At 44.3% G+C, this 15,884-nt stretch overlaps 1 protein-coding gene across 18 annotated transcripts in view; it reads right to left on the reverse strand.

Moving 5' to 3' along the window:
* Nucleotides 1–15,884, reverse strand: part of PMS1 (PMS1 homolog 1, mismatch repair system component) — a 357,887-nt gene that overhangs the window by 294,191 nt on the left and 47,812 nt on the right. For 17 of the 18 annotated variants that reach the window (XR_011849384.1, XM_072120929.1, XM_072120930.1 and 14 more), the window contains 2 exons: nt 11,143–11,288; nt 8,447–8,629 (listed from right to left, as the gene is read on the reverse strand). Coding sequence is in view for 16 of the 18 variants with exons in the window: in XM_072120929.1 (XP_071977030.1) it covers nt 8,447–8,629; nt 11,143–11,288 (329 nt within the window). In the remaining 2 variants the exon portion in view is untranslated. Of the gene's footprint in view, nt 1–8,446; nt 8,630–11,142; nt 11,289–15,884 lie in introns of those variants that run through there. The other variant, XM_072120932.1, reaches the window with a different exon arrangement.

A 15,884-nucleotide genomic window follows, 5' to 3' on the forward strand; every position in this document is an offset into this window, starting at 1 on the left:
TGAGGAACTCCCGATCTCCATATCCACAGTATACTGCCACGGTGCTTCTGGGTCATCTGCCTCATCTTCTACCTCCTCCGGAAGCTCCTGCTCCTCCTTTCCTGTCACCTGAGTAGAAAAACCACAAATTGCACCAGACTCTGCTTGTGCTCCAATGTCCTCCTCCTCCTCCAGTTCAGCAACCACCGGACTCATGTGGCCATCGGATGTAGTCTTCACTTCTCCAGTGCCCTGACCAGACAGATTTTGCAGCATGAGTTCCAGGACATGAAGCAGTGGAATGACGTTATTCATGCCGCAATCCTGGCGACTGACAAATAACGTGGCCTCTTCAAAAGGCCTGAGCAGATGGCAGGTGTCACACATGAGCTGCCAGTGACTGATCAAAGTTACACAGGGGAGTACTACGGTCCGCTTGCATCATCAAAAAATCATTAATGGCTTTTCTCTGTTCATACAGGCCGTCTAACATATGGAGGCTGGAATTCCAACGGGTGGAAATATCGCATATCAGACTATGTTGCGGTAGGCCATTCTGGTGCTGCAACTCGAGGAGGGTGTGCTTGGCTTTGTAAGAATGGCTCAAGTGCGTGCACAGTGTCCTGGCCATTTTTAGAATGTCTTGCAGAGTGTAAGAATTCAGGAACTTGTTGACTACCAGATTGAACATGTGCGCCATGCAGGGCGCATGGACCATCCCTCCTCTGACTAGCGCGGACACCATGTTCCTCCCATTGTCTGTCACCATGGTTCAGTTTTTTGGTTGTCGCGGAGAAAGCCACACATTTATTTCTTGTTGCATGAAGCGGAGCAGTTCCTCCCCTGTGTGACTTAGTTCGCCCAGGCAAACCATGTGTAGAACTGCATGACACTGCTGCAGGAGCAGCAGTTTGACAACGTGGAGGAGAAAGCCGTCTCTTGTGGAAGTTGTTGGTGTGGCTGGGCGGAAGCACATTCACCCAGTGGGCCGTAAAGGATATATACTGGCCCTGACCATAATTACAGCTCCACACGTCCGCGCTGCCATGCACCTTGGAAGAAAGTGATAAGCTCAAGGACTGGTCCACCTTCTGTTGTACATATTGGTGAAGGGCTGGCACAGCCTTTTTGGAAAATAAATTGCGGCTTGGAACTCTCTACCTCGGTTCGGCACAAGCTAATAGTTCTCTGAAGGGTTCAGAATCCACAACTTGGAAAGGGAGAGACTGCAGTACCAACAACTTCGACAAGAGCACGGTCAGCTTCTGCAACTTAGGATGGCTGGACGCATAGAGTTGTCTTTTTGTAATCGCTTCGCTCAACGACTGCTGATGCGTAGCGAGGAGCAGGAGCATCTGGACCGGGAGATGATGTCAAAGACAAACAGCTCCCTTCGGCAGAGGTGCTGGAGCCTTGACTTGCTGAAACAGCACGTGTGCCACTGGGTGCTGCTGCTGCGCCTGCAGGATGGACCGCATCCGACACCCGTTTCTCCCAGGCCACTGGATGGTGACGCTGCATGTGTTGGCGCAGGGCCGTGGTGCCAAGGTTAGCTTCCTGGCCACGCTTCACTCTCTGCCCGCAGATACGACATATACCCAGGCTCGGCTCCTCTGGTGTCTTTACAAAAAACTACTACACCGCTGAGGTGGTAATTTTACCGACAACACTCTGCACTGAGCGACTACTACCGCCGCTGCCTCGCTGAGCCCCTGTGCCACTGCTTATTTGGGCTTGCGAATCGGTATTTGTACCCCGCTGACGTTTGGCTCCCGTCCTCGCACTGCTGCCACCCTGCTGACTCACAGCCACAGTAGCGACTTGTTGCCTGCTCCGCAAACTGACACTCTCCTCGCCCGATGATGATGAATCCCCTGCTACACCCGGCTCCCAAGTGCGATCGGCTACATCATCGTCAATTTGCGTTTCCCGGTCACTGCTACTCCCCTCACCCATGTCACTATGCACAGCCTGCCTACTGCAGGAAGCAGCGGAAGTCTGCCCCACCTCTTCACTGCAAAGCAGCTGCTGACTGTCCTCAAACACTTCGTCCTCGCTGAATAGTGGCGCTGAGCCCAGACCACCTAGTAGCTCTCTGGCTACGGGAAAGGAACAGGACAGAGCCTGGTTGAGGACAGATGAGGGCTGCTGACCTGCTCCTGGGCCATGCCAACTAATTGTTGTATCAGAGGAACCTAAGGACTCTTGGCTGGGATTGTCAGATGTTATATTTGAGGAATTGGATGACCTAGTCAACCATTCAACAACCTTTGGGTTGTTGATCAACAAACTGCCACTACCATGACAATGGCAGTTCTGGCCTCACAGAGTCACCCCTGCTGCGACATCCCCTTACTGTGCTGCCACCTCTGCCTGCTCCACCTGCCACCTTTCTGTCTGACATAGTGGTTTATAAACTATGTGGATTTGACACGCAAATCTGGCTGTAAACTAGAGCCCCCAAAAAGGTATTGCAATGTGCGTTATACAGATACCCCACAACTGAGAGTGTCATTTCAGCAAAAATCACTGTATAAACTATGTGGATTTGACACGTAAATCTGGCTGTAAACTAGAGCCCCCAAAAGGTATTGCAATGTGCGTTATACAGATACCCCACAACTGACAGCTCACTACTGCAGATGCATGAAAGTCAAACAGATTTCTTCCTATTCGATTTTGTCACTAAATAGAACTGCTATTTGGGGTATACAGATCCTCCTTAGAGAACAGCGAGGGATTGCAGCAAGAATCACACAGCACAATAGCAGCAGCTGGATGCTACAACATGAAGTGTGAAGTGCTGAGATAGAAAATGGCTGGGTTTTATAGGGCTGTGTGCCAGTCGCTGATTGGCTTACAGGTCTGCAGATGTCATCAGGGGTGTTCCTTTCTCCTTCCCAGAGTTCTCTGCCCCATGTAACACGTTGTTCTCGCGCCCATTTAGCAGAAACAAGAGGGGAAAAAAACAACTTCATTCCCGCGAATCAGCATAAACTTCGGCTTTGTGGCGAATCGAATTTTTCCTGAAATTCTAACCGAACTTAGAATCATTAGAATCGATTCGCCCATCTCTACTGTCAATCTGTGGAATAGCCTGCCTCAGGCGCTGGTCACAGCAGGGACAGCAGAGAGCTTCAAGAAGGGTCTGGATGCCTTTTTACTCCTAAATAACATTGATGGTTATATTACAGGAGGTCCCCTACTTAAGGACACCCGACTTACAGACAACCCATAGTTACAGACAGACCCCTCTGGTGAAGCTTTCTGAATGCTTTACTATAGTCCCAAATTGCAATAATCAGCTGTAAGGTGTCTGTAATAAAGCTTTATTGATAATCCTTGGTCCCATTACAGCAAAATAAATTTTAAATTCCAAAATCTTTTAAATTCAAATTTAAAAAAAAAAAAGATTTGGTCTGGATCTACAATTCTAAAATATACAGTTTCAACTTGCATACAAATTTAACTTAAGAACAAACCTCTGGACCCTATCTTGTACGTAACCCGGAGAATGCCTGTATATAGAATTGTTTCCCCTAAATCCCTTCCTCATCTTAGACCTTCCCTTTCTTGTTTGAACTTGATGGACATGTGTCTTTTTTTCAACCGTATAACTACTAAGATTTGTTATTCTATTTCTCTCCTTAGACCGACCACCTACTGCTCTATTCTCTTGTGTCTGGTATTACCATATGGGAGAATGTTCTATTACAATTTAAAACAATTTAATATGTTATGTTCTCCTTACCTGCAGCATGGTGTGTCTGCTCTGCGCTTTTAAGAGACAGGCCAGCAGCAGCTCTGGTGTTTCATAGGGGAAGCTGCGGATAATTGGGATTTTTAATTGTATGAAATGTGTCTCTGACCAGCAATCTGTGGGAATTTGATTGTGGAGATTTTTTGTTTTGCCTTCTGCTGGTCTGTGGGACTACAAGAGCCTGGTGTTTATTGAATCTTTTATGTCAGGGGTCAGGAACCTTTGTGGCTGAGAGAGCCATGAACGCCACATATTTTAAAATGTTATTCCGTAAGAGCCGTACCATATGCATATCCAGTAGATAGTCTCATTGTCATGGGTGCCCCGATGATCTAGGTCTCGGACCGCAGACACACCCGTGCTCCTCTCCGTGGCAGCGCCCTTTTCCGAGCTCACTCACCTCTCCACGTTCCTGCTCCTGTCCCGGCTGGCCGGCACTTGCAGATTTAAAGGGACAGTGGACCGCCGATTGGCGCCGCCCACTTCCTGGGTTCCAATAAAGACCGGCGGCTCCCACCATTCCCTGTCGGATCTTAGTACTTCATGCTTATGAGGAAGCTTTCCACAGTGTTTCCTTCCCTTGACCTCCCATTGTGACCCCGGACCTGTTCCTGATTCTGCTCCTTTGCTTTGCCAGCCCTGATCTCTTGCTCCATCCCCGACCATGCATCACTGGCGCCTGCCTTGACGGTCTGCCTGTTCCTGGACACAAGACTGCCTAGTGATCCTGTACCTCGACCTTGGAAGCACTATGGACAAGTCGCGCCTGTGGAATGACCTGCTTGTACCACACTGTAGCAAGACCATCCTGCTTCACGGCGGGCTCTGGTGAAGACTGGATGCCACTTAGATTCCTGTCCAAGGTGTCTGCTTACATCATCGTCCACCATGGTCCAAGGAGTTCACTACTCCAAATCCTGACACCCACCACATGCCTCCCAGTAGATAGGTAGTCACAGCACATACTCCCGTAGATAGGTAGCTACAGCACATGCCTCCAAGTAGATGGGTAGCCACAGCACATGCCTCCCAGTAGATGGGTAGCCGCAGCATATGCCTCCAAGTAGATAGGTAGCCACAGCACATGGCCCCTACTATATAGGTAGTCACAGCACATACTCCCAGTAGATAGGTAGTCACAGCACATACTCCCGTAGATAGGTAGCTACAGCACATGCCTCCAAGTAGATGGGTAGCCACAGCACATGCCTCCCAGTAGATGGGTAGCCGCAGCATATGCCTCCAAGTAGATAGGTAGCCACAGCACATGGCCCCTACTATATAGGTAGTCACAGCACATACTCCCAGTAAATAGGAAGTCACGGAACATGTCCCTGAGTATATAGGTAGCCGCAGCATATGCCTCCAAGTAGATAGGTAGCCACAGCATATGCCTCCAAGTAGATAGGTAGCCACAGCACATGGCCCCTACTATATAGGTAGTCACAGCACATACTCCCAGTAAATAGGAAGTCACGGAACATGTCCCTGAGTACATAGGTAGCCGCAGCATATGCCTCCAAGTAGATAGGTAGCCACAGCACATACTCCCAGCAGATAGGTAGTCACAGCACATACTCCCAGCAGATAGGTAGCCACAGCACATACTCCCAGCAGATAGGTAGTCACAGCACATGCCCTCAAGAAGATAGATAGGTAGTCATAGCAAAAAAAAAAAAGTATTTACTTACTAGCGCTCCCTGGTGCCAGCTCCTCATCGCTCCCACGCTCTTCTCTTTGACCCAGGCTTAGACAATGGCGGCGAGGGCACCTGGGTCTAACAAAGGACATAGGCAGCGGTAACATCACTGCCTGTGTCCAGTGATCAGTCTAAGAGACACACAGAAGCCATCACTATTTATTAAGATCTGTCTGAGAGCCAGATGCAGCCAACAAAAGAGCCGTATCTGGCTCCCGAGCCGTAGGTTCCCTACCCCTGTTTTATGTTATATGTGGACTTTTCAAAATAAACTCCTTTGGATTATTTTCATCAAGCAAAGTCTGGTTGTTCATTGAAAAGCCTAAGTCTCACAGTAGGAATTTGGGCCCATATCTCCCGACAGAAATGTAATTGAGCCATGTTTGTAGCCGCCATGCTCACACCTACCTTATCAGCTTTGCCAATAATTTTAAATAGGATTGAGGTTAGGGCCTTGTGGTGGGCAAAACTTTGACTTTGTTATCCTTAACCCCTTCCCGACATTTGACGTACTATTACTGCATGGCGGGAGGTGCGTTCCCGTAAAATGCAGTAATAGTACGTCAAGCTTCTGGCGCAGGCTCCTGAACGGAGCCGGCGCCAGAAGCTGCTGGAATCAGATACACACACCCCCCCCCCGCGGCGCTTACCGGGGGGGGGCCCGCTGCTCTGATCGCAGCCCCGGGACTGTCGGTGCCCGGGGCTGCGCGATTCTTCTTCCGGGAGCCGGGTCCGTGCCTTCTGGCAGGACCCGGCTGTGACACACTGAGCATGCGCAGCATGCTCAGTGTGTCACATAATACAGTGTAATACATCTGTATTACACTGTATTAGGTGAAGAATAGCTTGAACAAGTGATCAGTTGATCACTTGTTCAAGCTAACCTGTAAAAGTAAAGAAAAAAAGTAAAAAACACTAATAACACACTTTTGAATAAAAAGAATTAATTAAATAAAGTTAAAGTCCCCCTAAACACAAACATTCCCTATACACATCTAATAAAGTGAAAAAAACCAAAATACCCCACATATTTGGTATCGCCGCGTCCATAACAATCTGTACAATAAGTCAGAAACATTATTGGACCCTTACGGTGAACGCCGTAAAAACTAAACGCAAAAAAATTTAAATTTTCAGAAAATCCCTTCACAAAAATGTTCCAAAAAGTGATAAAAAAAAAAAGTTATGTGCACCAAAATGGTACCACTGAAAAGAACAACTCAACACGTAAAAAATAAGCTCTAAACTAGCACTGTCAACCAAAAAATATTAAAGTTATATCTCCGAAAAGATGGCGATGCAAAAACAAATGAGATTTTCTTTATATTCGCTTTTTTCCTGTAAAATATATAAAAAAACTATACAAATGAGGTATCACCATAATTGTAGTGATCTAGAGAATAAAAATATTATAGTATTTTTAGTGTAGGGTGTACGATCACCAAAATATACAAAAAAAAAAGAACCCAAAATTGACAATTTTCTTTTCCTCCATACATTAAAGAGTTAATAAAATCTCATCAAAAAGCTACAGGCCCACTAAAATGAAGTATTTGTAAAGTGCATCTCATGTCGCAAAAAATAAGCCCTTATATGTCCAAATTGCCAAAAAAAATAAAGATTGTATAGCCATTATAAAGTGACAATGCATAATCTGCTCTGAATGGCGCAGCTCCCCTCCATGCCCTGGCGTGTGCCCATACAGCAGGTTACCACCACATATGGGGTATGGTTATACACAGGAGGAATTGGGTATCAAATTTTGTGGAGCGTTTTGGTATTTTATCCACTGAGAATTTGTACATTTTATGAAAAACACATTAATTTAGTAAAAAAAAAAAAAAATTTCAAAATTGCATCCGATTTTGTTTTAACCCCTGTAAACCAATTAAAGGGTTAACAAACTTCATAAAAGTTGTTTTACATACGTTGAGGGGTGTAGTTTCTATAACGGGGTAATTTATGGGGTTTTACTTTTATTTAGGCCTCTCAAAGTGACTTCAAACCAGAGAGTGTCCCTCAATAGCAGGATTTTGCTTTTTTTATGAAAATGTGAAAAATTGCACCTAACGTTCAAAGCCCCCTAACAGCTTACAAAAATGATAGTATGTATAAAAAACCATGGAGGCATAAAGTAGACATTTGGTGAATGTTAGTTATTACAATTTCTGGTGTTATGACTCATGTGTGGAAAAAGTAGAACATTTTGAATTTCAAAAATTGAGAATTTTTCCAAATTTTAACCAAATATCTGATTTTCTCATAAATAAATGCAAAACATACCACCAAAATTTAGTAACTAACATGAAGTACAATGTGTCACGAGAAAACAATTTCAAAATCACTTGGATATGTTAAAGCGTTCCAAAGTTATAACCACTTAAAAAATGGGCCGTGTCAGGAAGGTGAAAAGTGGCTTCAGCGTTAACGGGTTAAGCCACTTTGAAACCAGTTTAGTACTATGGTTCAGGTCATTGTCCATCTGGGAGACAAATTTGTGCCCAAGGTTTAAAGGAACCTAAAAAACCTATTGATACTCACCCCTGCTCCTCTTCACTTCCTGGCTCTGTCCGTTGCTAATCTTGCCCCACCAGGATTACGCAGAAAAGAAAGTTATAATTCGCAGCACAGAGCTCAAGATGTTTGGCGATCCAGGCTAATAATTATGTGCACCCTTGCCACCTCCATCTCCCACGCTCTCAACTGTAGCTATATAAATATGCTATCTCCATAAGCAAAGTGACCCAAGTGAAATTAGAAAAAAACAAAGCCTGTACTGCCTTTCCTTGTCAATTTTACCTCATTTAGATTTTGCTTCCAACTTCCCTGTGTATAACACAGAATATTATGTTCATACATACACAGATATATCTCTAGAAAAGGGAAAATAAATAAGGTATGGCTTTTGAAAAATGGGGAGTAGAATATGGAAAAGCAAAATTATGTAAAGGGCCGAGTCCATTAAAGGTTAATCGGTACCTTTTAAACAAAAAATTTCCATAGCTTACCTCAGCAATAGAGCAAATAGAGCCTAGGGCTTCTCCACGAAAACCATATGTTTGTAATGTTTCTAAATCTTCATGGCAGGATATTTTAGAGGTATAATGCTTTAAAGCCATAACAGATGTGTCTGCTGCTTTAATGCCAAGCCCATTATCACGAACTTCAATCTTATCAAAGCCAAAGTTTTCCTAGAAGAGTTTAAAAAGAGAACGTTTATGGTGGGATTAGTTAGAGACACTTAAAGGGGTTATCAGAGTTTAGTAGTAACTTAGGGCTAGGCTGGGGCATGCTAATTAAAAATAATAAACATGTACTTACCCCCTCCGGCGCTGCTGATGTCCCCCGCTGCGGTCCGTTTGATCTGTGCGCCGACACCATCTCCCCGCCCATGGCCGACCCTGGGGAGGGGCGATGACGCACATTCATTGCGGCATTCACACCAACATCCCCCAGCACAAGTGAGCAGCTCCACTGGCACTCCGTACCCGGACGTTTCCAGCCCGGCATCACTGTGCCGCCGCGGCATGTAACCTGCGTCTTTTCACCTATACTGGCTCTACCTTTGGCCTGCATTTTCAAGTAAGGCAAGAATGCCCAGATATCTCCATTGAGCTCTCATCCTGGCCACTGACTGTGCCTTCTCTTCACCCACAGATACTTGATCACTGGTGCACACATGCACACCCCAGATACCCATATTGCTTTTTCCCGACAACCATCATTAATCTTGGTAAGCTCTTCCCGCATCACCTATAGATTTGATATTTACCGCATCCAATCTGCACCTATATACTGATGCGGCACTTGATTTTCTTAACAGGTCGCATTTCCCCTGAGGAGCCTATGTCATATAGGCGAAACATGGCATGTAGGGAATCCTGACCTGCAAGAATATAATTTATACTGTTTTGGGGAATAATTGACCTACTAACATTATTCTCTTCATTCGGGTATCTGGACTAGTACTGTATTTCCACGGACTTGTATGGAACTGTTTCTACTACCGTCCTGTGACTGTTTAGGACACGACTCTCTTTGTGGGCACACCATTAAGACCTTGGCAGCTACCACGGCACTTGACGCAAGGTTCTCTCTTACGTGCCCAGGCACATACCTCACCTTCGGCATCCCTTCCCGTCCATTGTAGGGTAAGGAGATCGAGCACAGGGTAAGGTTCTAGTCAGGGTGGCAGTCGCTTAGGGCTGCGGTCCCGAGTTGAGGTACTTTGGCAGGGTATATCAGGTCATGACACTGCCCCGCTAGGGTCCGATACGGACGCCCTGCCCCACACATCCCACTGGGTGCGCTACCTCAGCCCTGCTTTTGTCGGTTTTCATTGATCCACTGATCATCCATACTGTTTCCTGGATTTTATTGATTTGAATAAAAGTTACTTTTTAACCCCTTGAGGACGCAGGGTTTTTCCGCTCATTTCTCGCTCTCCAACTTCAAAAATCCATAACTTTTTCATTTTTACGTGTACAGACCTGTGTGAGGGCTTATTTTGTGCGTAACAAATTTTACTTTCCCGTAATGTTATTTATTTTAACATGCCGTGTACTGCGAAAAACTGAAAAAAAAAACGCCACATCCTTGTGGGCTCAGTTTTTTCGACTTTGACTGTGCACTCAAAATAACACCTTGGCTTTATTCTTTGGTTCAGTGCGATCGCGGTGATACCAAATTTATATAGGTTTTATTGTGTTTTAATACATTTTCAAAAATTAAACGAATGTGTACAAAAAAGAAAAAAAAAAATGTTGCCATCTTCTGACGCTAATAACTTTTTCATACTTTGGTGCACGGAGATGAAATGATGCGACTTTTTCATTGCTACCATTTTGAGGTCTTTGCAACATTTTGATCATTTTTTATTCCATTTTTTATGTGATGTAAAAAGGTGTAACGGTCGCATTTCGGACATTTGGGCCCCTAATGTGTCTGTGATTTTTACTGTTTATTATGTTTTATATCAGTTCTAGGGAAAGGGGGGTGATTTGAATTTTTTATATTTTATTAATTTTTTTTTATTTTTTTTCCCACTATTTTTTAGACCATCTAGGGTACATTGACCCTAGATGGTCAGATCGTTCCTACCATATACTGCAATACTTCTGTAATCGCAGTATATGGCATTTCTGCACACTATACATTACAATGAGCCACAGGCTCATTGTAATGGATATGCAGAAGCCATGTATCCTCGGGTCAAACGAAGACCCGAGGCTACCATGGCAACCGATCGCCGCCCCCCGATGACGTTCGGGGGCACGGCGATCGTAACAAAGATGGCGTCTTTGCCGGCGGCAACGGAGGGGTTAATAGCCGCGGTTATTAGCGATGGGGGTTTTCTGCAATACGCAAAAACCCCCACCTTTGTATGAAGAGGACTCAGCCCGTGAGCCCTCTTCATACACTCCTCATACCTCTGCGCCATAGAGCTACGGCGCAGAGCGTTAAGGGGTTAATATAGCTTTCCGCCAGAATGAGTAAACAAATTTAATTTCATATACCCACAATGGTGCCATAAAAGTCTACAAATGATCAAAAAATAAGCGCTATTATGGCTGCATTCATTGAAAAATAAAAGAGTTTGGCATGCGACAAGGGAAAATTGAAAAAAAAAAAAAAACCATAAAAGTGCAAATGTGACTGGTCAATAAGGAGTCAAACATAAGAAGGCATAAATTAAAAGACATACCAGTTTCACTGAAATATTTGTAGCTTGTGCATCTAAAGCATTCTCTATAAGTTCTTTTACAACACTGATCACTGACGTTATCACTTGGGAGCTGGACAGCAGACGGACTGTGGAGGAGGACAGCTGATGCATCTTTAGCAGGAGAACTGCAAAATTAAAAACATGTAATGTAAACCAAATTATTTAGGGTATCTGCACATGGTCAGGATTTCATCAGGATTTTGAATCCGTATTTTTAAGCCAAAACGAAAAATGGAAAAGGTATAATGGAAAGATCGACATTTATTACAGGTTTTGGACCATTCCTGGTTAAGGCTTAACCCCTTCACGCACCTTGACATAACAGGTCAGGAACCTTTTTGGCTGAGAGAGCCATAAGCACCACATATTTTAAAATATTATTCTGCGAGAGCCGTACAACATGTTTATAAAGAACATATAGTGCCCAAGAGGCATATGCCATGTAAGCCCGAGACACAGAATCAGAGAGTGAGGAAGGCTCAGAATTTGTTATGTCCTGCTCTTCTTCCTCCTCTGATAATGAAGAACCTCCTTGCAGGGTTAGGAGGGCCATAAATCCAGTTTTACCTCCCCCTGAAAGTAACTGGTTTCCCACAGCCTCCTTTGTCCCCCAATTACTTCACGGGAATAGTCAAGTATAGGCAATATTTGCCAAACAAACATGCAAGATAAAGCATAAGGGTCCATGCACACGTGTGCAAGCACAGCTGTAGCTGTACGGGCACACGTTGGGAGAGCTGGAGAAGAGGGGAAGCGATTGCTGCTCGACCCTCCTCTTTCCATAGAGCATTTAAATGTCATAGTATATTTTTCCACTTTTTATGGCAAAATTATGTTCCAAGGTGGCATTTTAGATAGTCTGCACATCTGTTCCAAAGCAACTTAGTTTTTTTTTTTTTTTTTTTAATTAAAAACAGAGGTACTTCTCGCTATAAGGGCCAGTGTAAATCAAATGGGGACCTGCAAAATATATAGGGAAATAGCCTTTTACCCCTTCAGGACATAGCCTATATGTAGCTTAAGGCTTAGGTCATTTATTATATTCTGACAAATGTTGCTTCATATGGTTATAACTTTTGAACACTGTTACTTATTGAAACAATTTTGAGCTTGTTTTTTCATCACAATTTGTACTTAATTATAGTGGTAAATTTTGGCTGATTATTTATTTAAAAACAGCTAAACTTAAGCAAAATAAACTAACAATAAAATAAATAAAAAAAAAAAAAAATTTCCAAATAAAAAGGTTATTCAGCAACAAATTTAACTACCTGCTTGAAATCTAGATCCCATATGTCTACATTAGGCTTTCATAATTTTTGAAATGTCTGGATAATTTATTTTGATGACACAGGGCCTACAAATCAAACAACAGTTTTCCGTATTTTCAAAGAGATTTCAGAATTGACTTTTTTGGAGATAATTACTGTTTTTAATGAAATTTCAAGTATATATATAGAAATTTTGTAACCCCCTATATACCGTATATATTCGAGTACAAGCGGAGTTTTGGCTGCTGGCTATATACAAGGGGGCAGGCACTGGCTATATACAAGAGGGCAGGCACTGGCTATATACAAGGGGGCAGGCACTGGCTATATACAAGGGGGCAGGCACTGGCTATATACAAGGGGGCAGGCACTGGCTATATACAAGGGGGCAGGCACTGGCTATATACAAGGGGGCAGGCACTGGCTATATACAAGGGGGCAGGCACTGGCTATATACAAGGGGGCAGGAACTGGCTATACACTGGTGGGCAGGCACTGGCTATACACTGGTGGGCCAGGCACTGGCTATATACTGGGGGTAGGGGCGATACTAGCATTATACTAGGGGGCAGGAGCTGGCTATATACTAGGGAAATGAGCTGCTATACTGGCTATTATGATGTATTGCAGGGCATTAGCAGTGTCCGTCTATGCACAGGCTGACACTGTGCCTTTAAGATGATGTCACAGACGGCATCTTTCAGGTAGTGCCAGCAGGCAGCCCTGGGGTCCTGATCGGATCCCAGGGCTGCCATAGCAATGATCGGTGCCCCCGAAGACTGCGCGGGGAGGGGGGTGCCTTCGTGGGGGAAAGACCCCCAGGAAGGTATGTTAAATGCCGCGGTCGCGCTGACCGCGCCATTTAACGGGTTAAACACCCGTGATCTGAGCCCACTCCAACCGCGGGTGTTAAACTGGGATGTCGACACCGGGGCGTGTATATCCGCCGCTGAGCGCCAAGTCACTACTCTCAGCGGCGGATATATCTACCACAGAGAGGGAAGGGGTTAAGGTTAAAATGATAAGATATAACATGCCAGGGTTTGTTTGCTTTTCATTCCAATCCAGGAAAGGTGCTTTAGGCACTCTAAATGGAATCAAAATACATTTTGGATTCAGAATCAAAAAGTACTTTCATCTTATAAAAAAAAAAAAACTCTCAGTCAATTACCATATATACTCAAGTATAAATGGACCCGAGTATAAGCTGAGGTACCTAATTTTACAACTAAAAAACTGGGAAAACGTATTGACTCGAGTATAAGCCTGGGGTGGGAAATTCAGCCCTTTTATAAAATGTCCACAGCAGAGTGGCCCCTTATGTTGTGTCCACAGCAGAGTGGCCCCTTATGTTGTGACCACAGCAGAGTGGCCCCTTATGTTGTGTCCACAGCAGAGTGGCCCCTTATGTTGTGTCCACAGCAGAGTGGCCCCTTATGTTGTGTCCACAGCAGAGTGGCCCCTTATGTTGTGTCCACAGCAGAGTGGTCCCTTATGTTGTGTTCACAGCAGAGTGGCCCCTTAAAGTTACATCCACAGTAGAGAACCCGATAAAAAAGGTAGTACTCATCCTCCGGCGCTGTCCCCTGGCAGCCTCTTATCCCCATAGCAGGTCTTTAAGTTCCCGGGCTGGCAGATGCATTTCTATGCAATCTCCCGGCAGAGAAACTAAGACAACACGGGGAGAAGAGGACGCCGGGGAACAGCCCTGGAGGGTAAGTAACAACTTTATTTTTTATATACTCAAGTATAAACTGAGTGGCTGAAAAAGTCTGCTTATAATCGACTATATACAGTACATCAATAATATTTTTTAATTATTAAAAAAAAAAACTTGTTTTTTATTTTAATTGAAAAACAAAATTGATAATAAAAACAAACAGTACATGTAAGTTAAGACACATTGTATGAAGGTCAAAGCAGAAAAAATTGGGTCAAATGGATGGACGCGCATCCAAATAAGAATGATAATGGTTTTTATTGGTAGTGTGACAACGCGTTTCGACACCGTAACGTCGTCTTCATCAGGTCTAAAAACTATGTGAATTACATGGCAAGAGACAAAGACAAAAGCAAAACAAAACATAACACAACATAATTAGTATAATTGGTAGGATTAGTATAAAAACATATATGAGCAAGATATGACATATGAGCATGATTAGTATAGGCTAAAAGTATATACATATATACACACATACATATACACTCAACGGCCACTTTATTAGGTACACCTGTCCAACTGCTAGTTAACACTTAATTTCTAATCAGCCAATCACATGGCGGCAACTCAGTGCATTTAGGCATGTAGACATGGTCAAGACAATCTCCTGCAGTTCAAACCGAGCATCAGTATGGGGAAGAAAGGTGATTTGAGTGCCTTTGAACGTGGCATGGCTGTTGGATCCAGAAGGGCTGGTCTGAGTATTTCAGAAACTGCTGATCTACTGTGATATTCACGCACAACCATCTCTAGGGTTTACAGAGAAAACCCGAAAAAGAAAAAACATCCAGTGAGCGGCAGTTCTGTGGGCGGAAATGCCTTGTTGATGCCAGAGGTCAGAGGAGAATGGGCAGACTGGTTCGAGCTGAAAGAAAGGCAACAGTGACTCAAATCGCCACCCGTTACAACCAAGGTAGGCAGAAGAGCATCTCTGAACGCACAGTACATCGAACTTTGAGGCATATGGGCTATAGCAGCAGAAGACCACACCGGGTGCCACTCCTTTCAGCTAAGAACAGAAAACTGAGGCTACAATTTGCACAAGCTCATCGAAATTGGACAGTAGAAGATTGGAAAAACGTTGCCTGGTCTGATGAGTCTCGATTTCTGCTGTGACATTCGGATGGTAGGGTCAGAATTTGGCGTCAACAACAGGAAAGCATGGATCCATCCTGCCTTATATCAACGTTCAGGCTGGTGGTGGTGGTGTCATGGTGTGGGGAATATTTTCTTGGCACTCTTTGGGCCCTTGGTACCAATTGAGCATCGTTGCAACGCCACATCCTACCTGAGTATTTTTGCTGACCATGTCCATCCCTTTATGACCACAATGTACCCAACATCTGATGGCTACTTTCAGCAGGATAATGCCATGTCATAAAGCTGGAATCATCTCAGACTGGTTTCTTGAACATGACAATGAGTTCACTGCACTCAAATGGCCTCCACAGTCACCAGATCTCAATCCAATAGAGCAACTTTGGGATGTGGTGGAACGGGAGATTCGCATCATGGATGTGCAGCCGACAAATCTGCGGCAACTGTGTGATGCCATCATGTCAATATGGACCAAAATCTCTGAGGAATGCTTCCAGCACCTTGTTGAATCTATGCCACGAAGAATTGAGGCAGATCTGAAGGCAAAAGGGGGTCCAACCCGTTACTAGCATGGTGTACCTAATAAAGTGGCCGGTGAGTGTAATTATACACACACACACACATAAAAA

The sequence above is a fragment of the Engystomops pustulosus genome, chromosome 8 (assembly GCF_040894005.1).
Source record: "Engystomops pustulosus chromosome 8, aEngPut4.maternal, whole genome shotgun sequence".
NCBI classification, from domain to species: domain Eukaryota; kingdom Metazoa; phylum Chordata; class Amphibia; order Anura; family Leptodactylidae; genus Engystomops; species Engystomops pustulosus.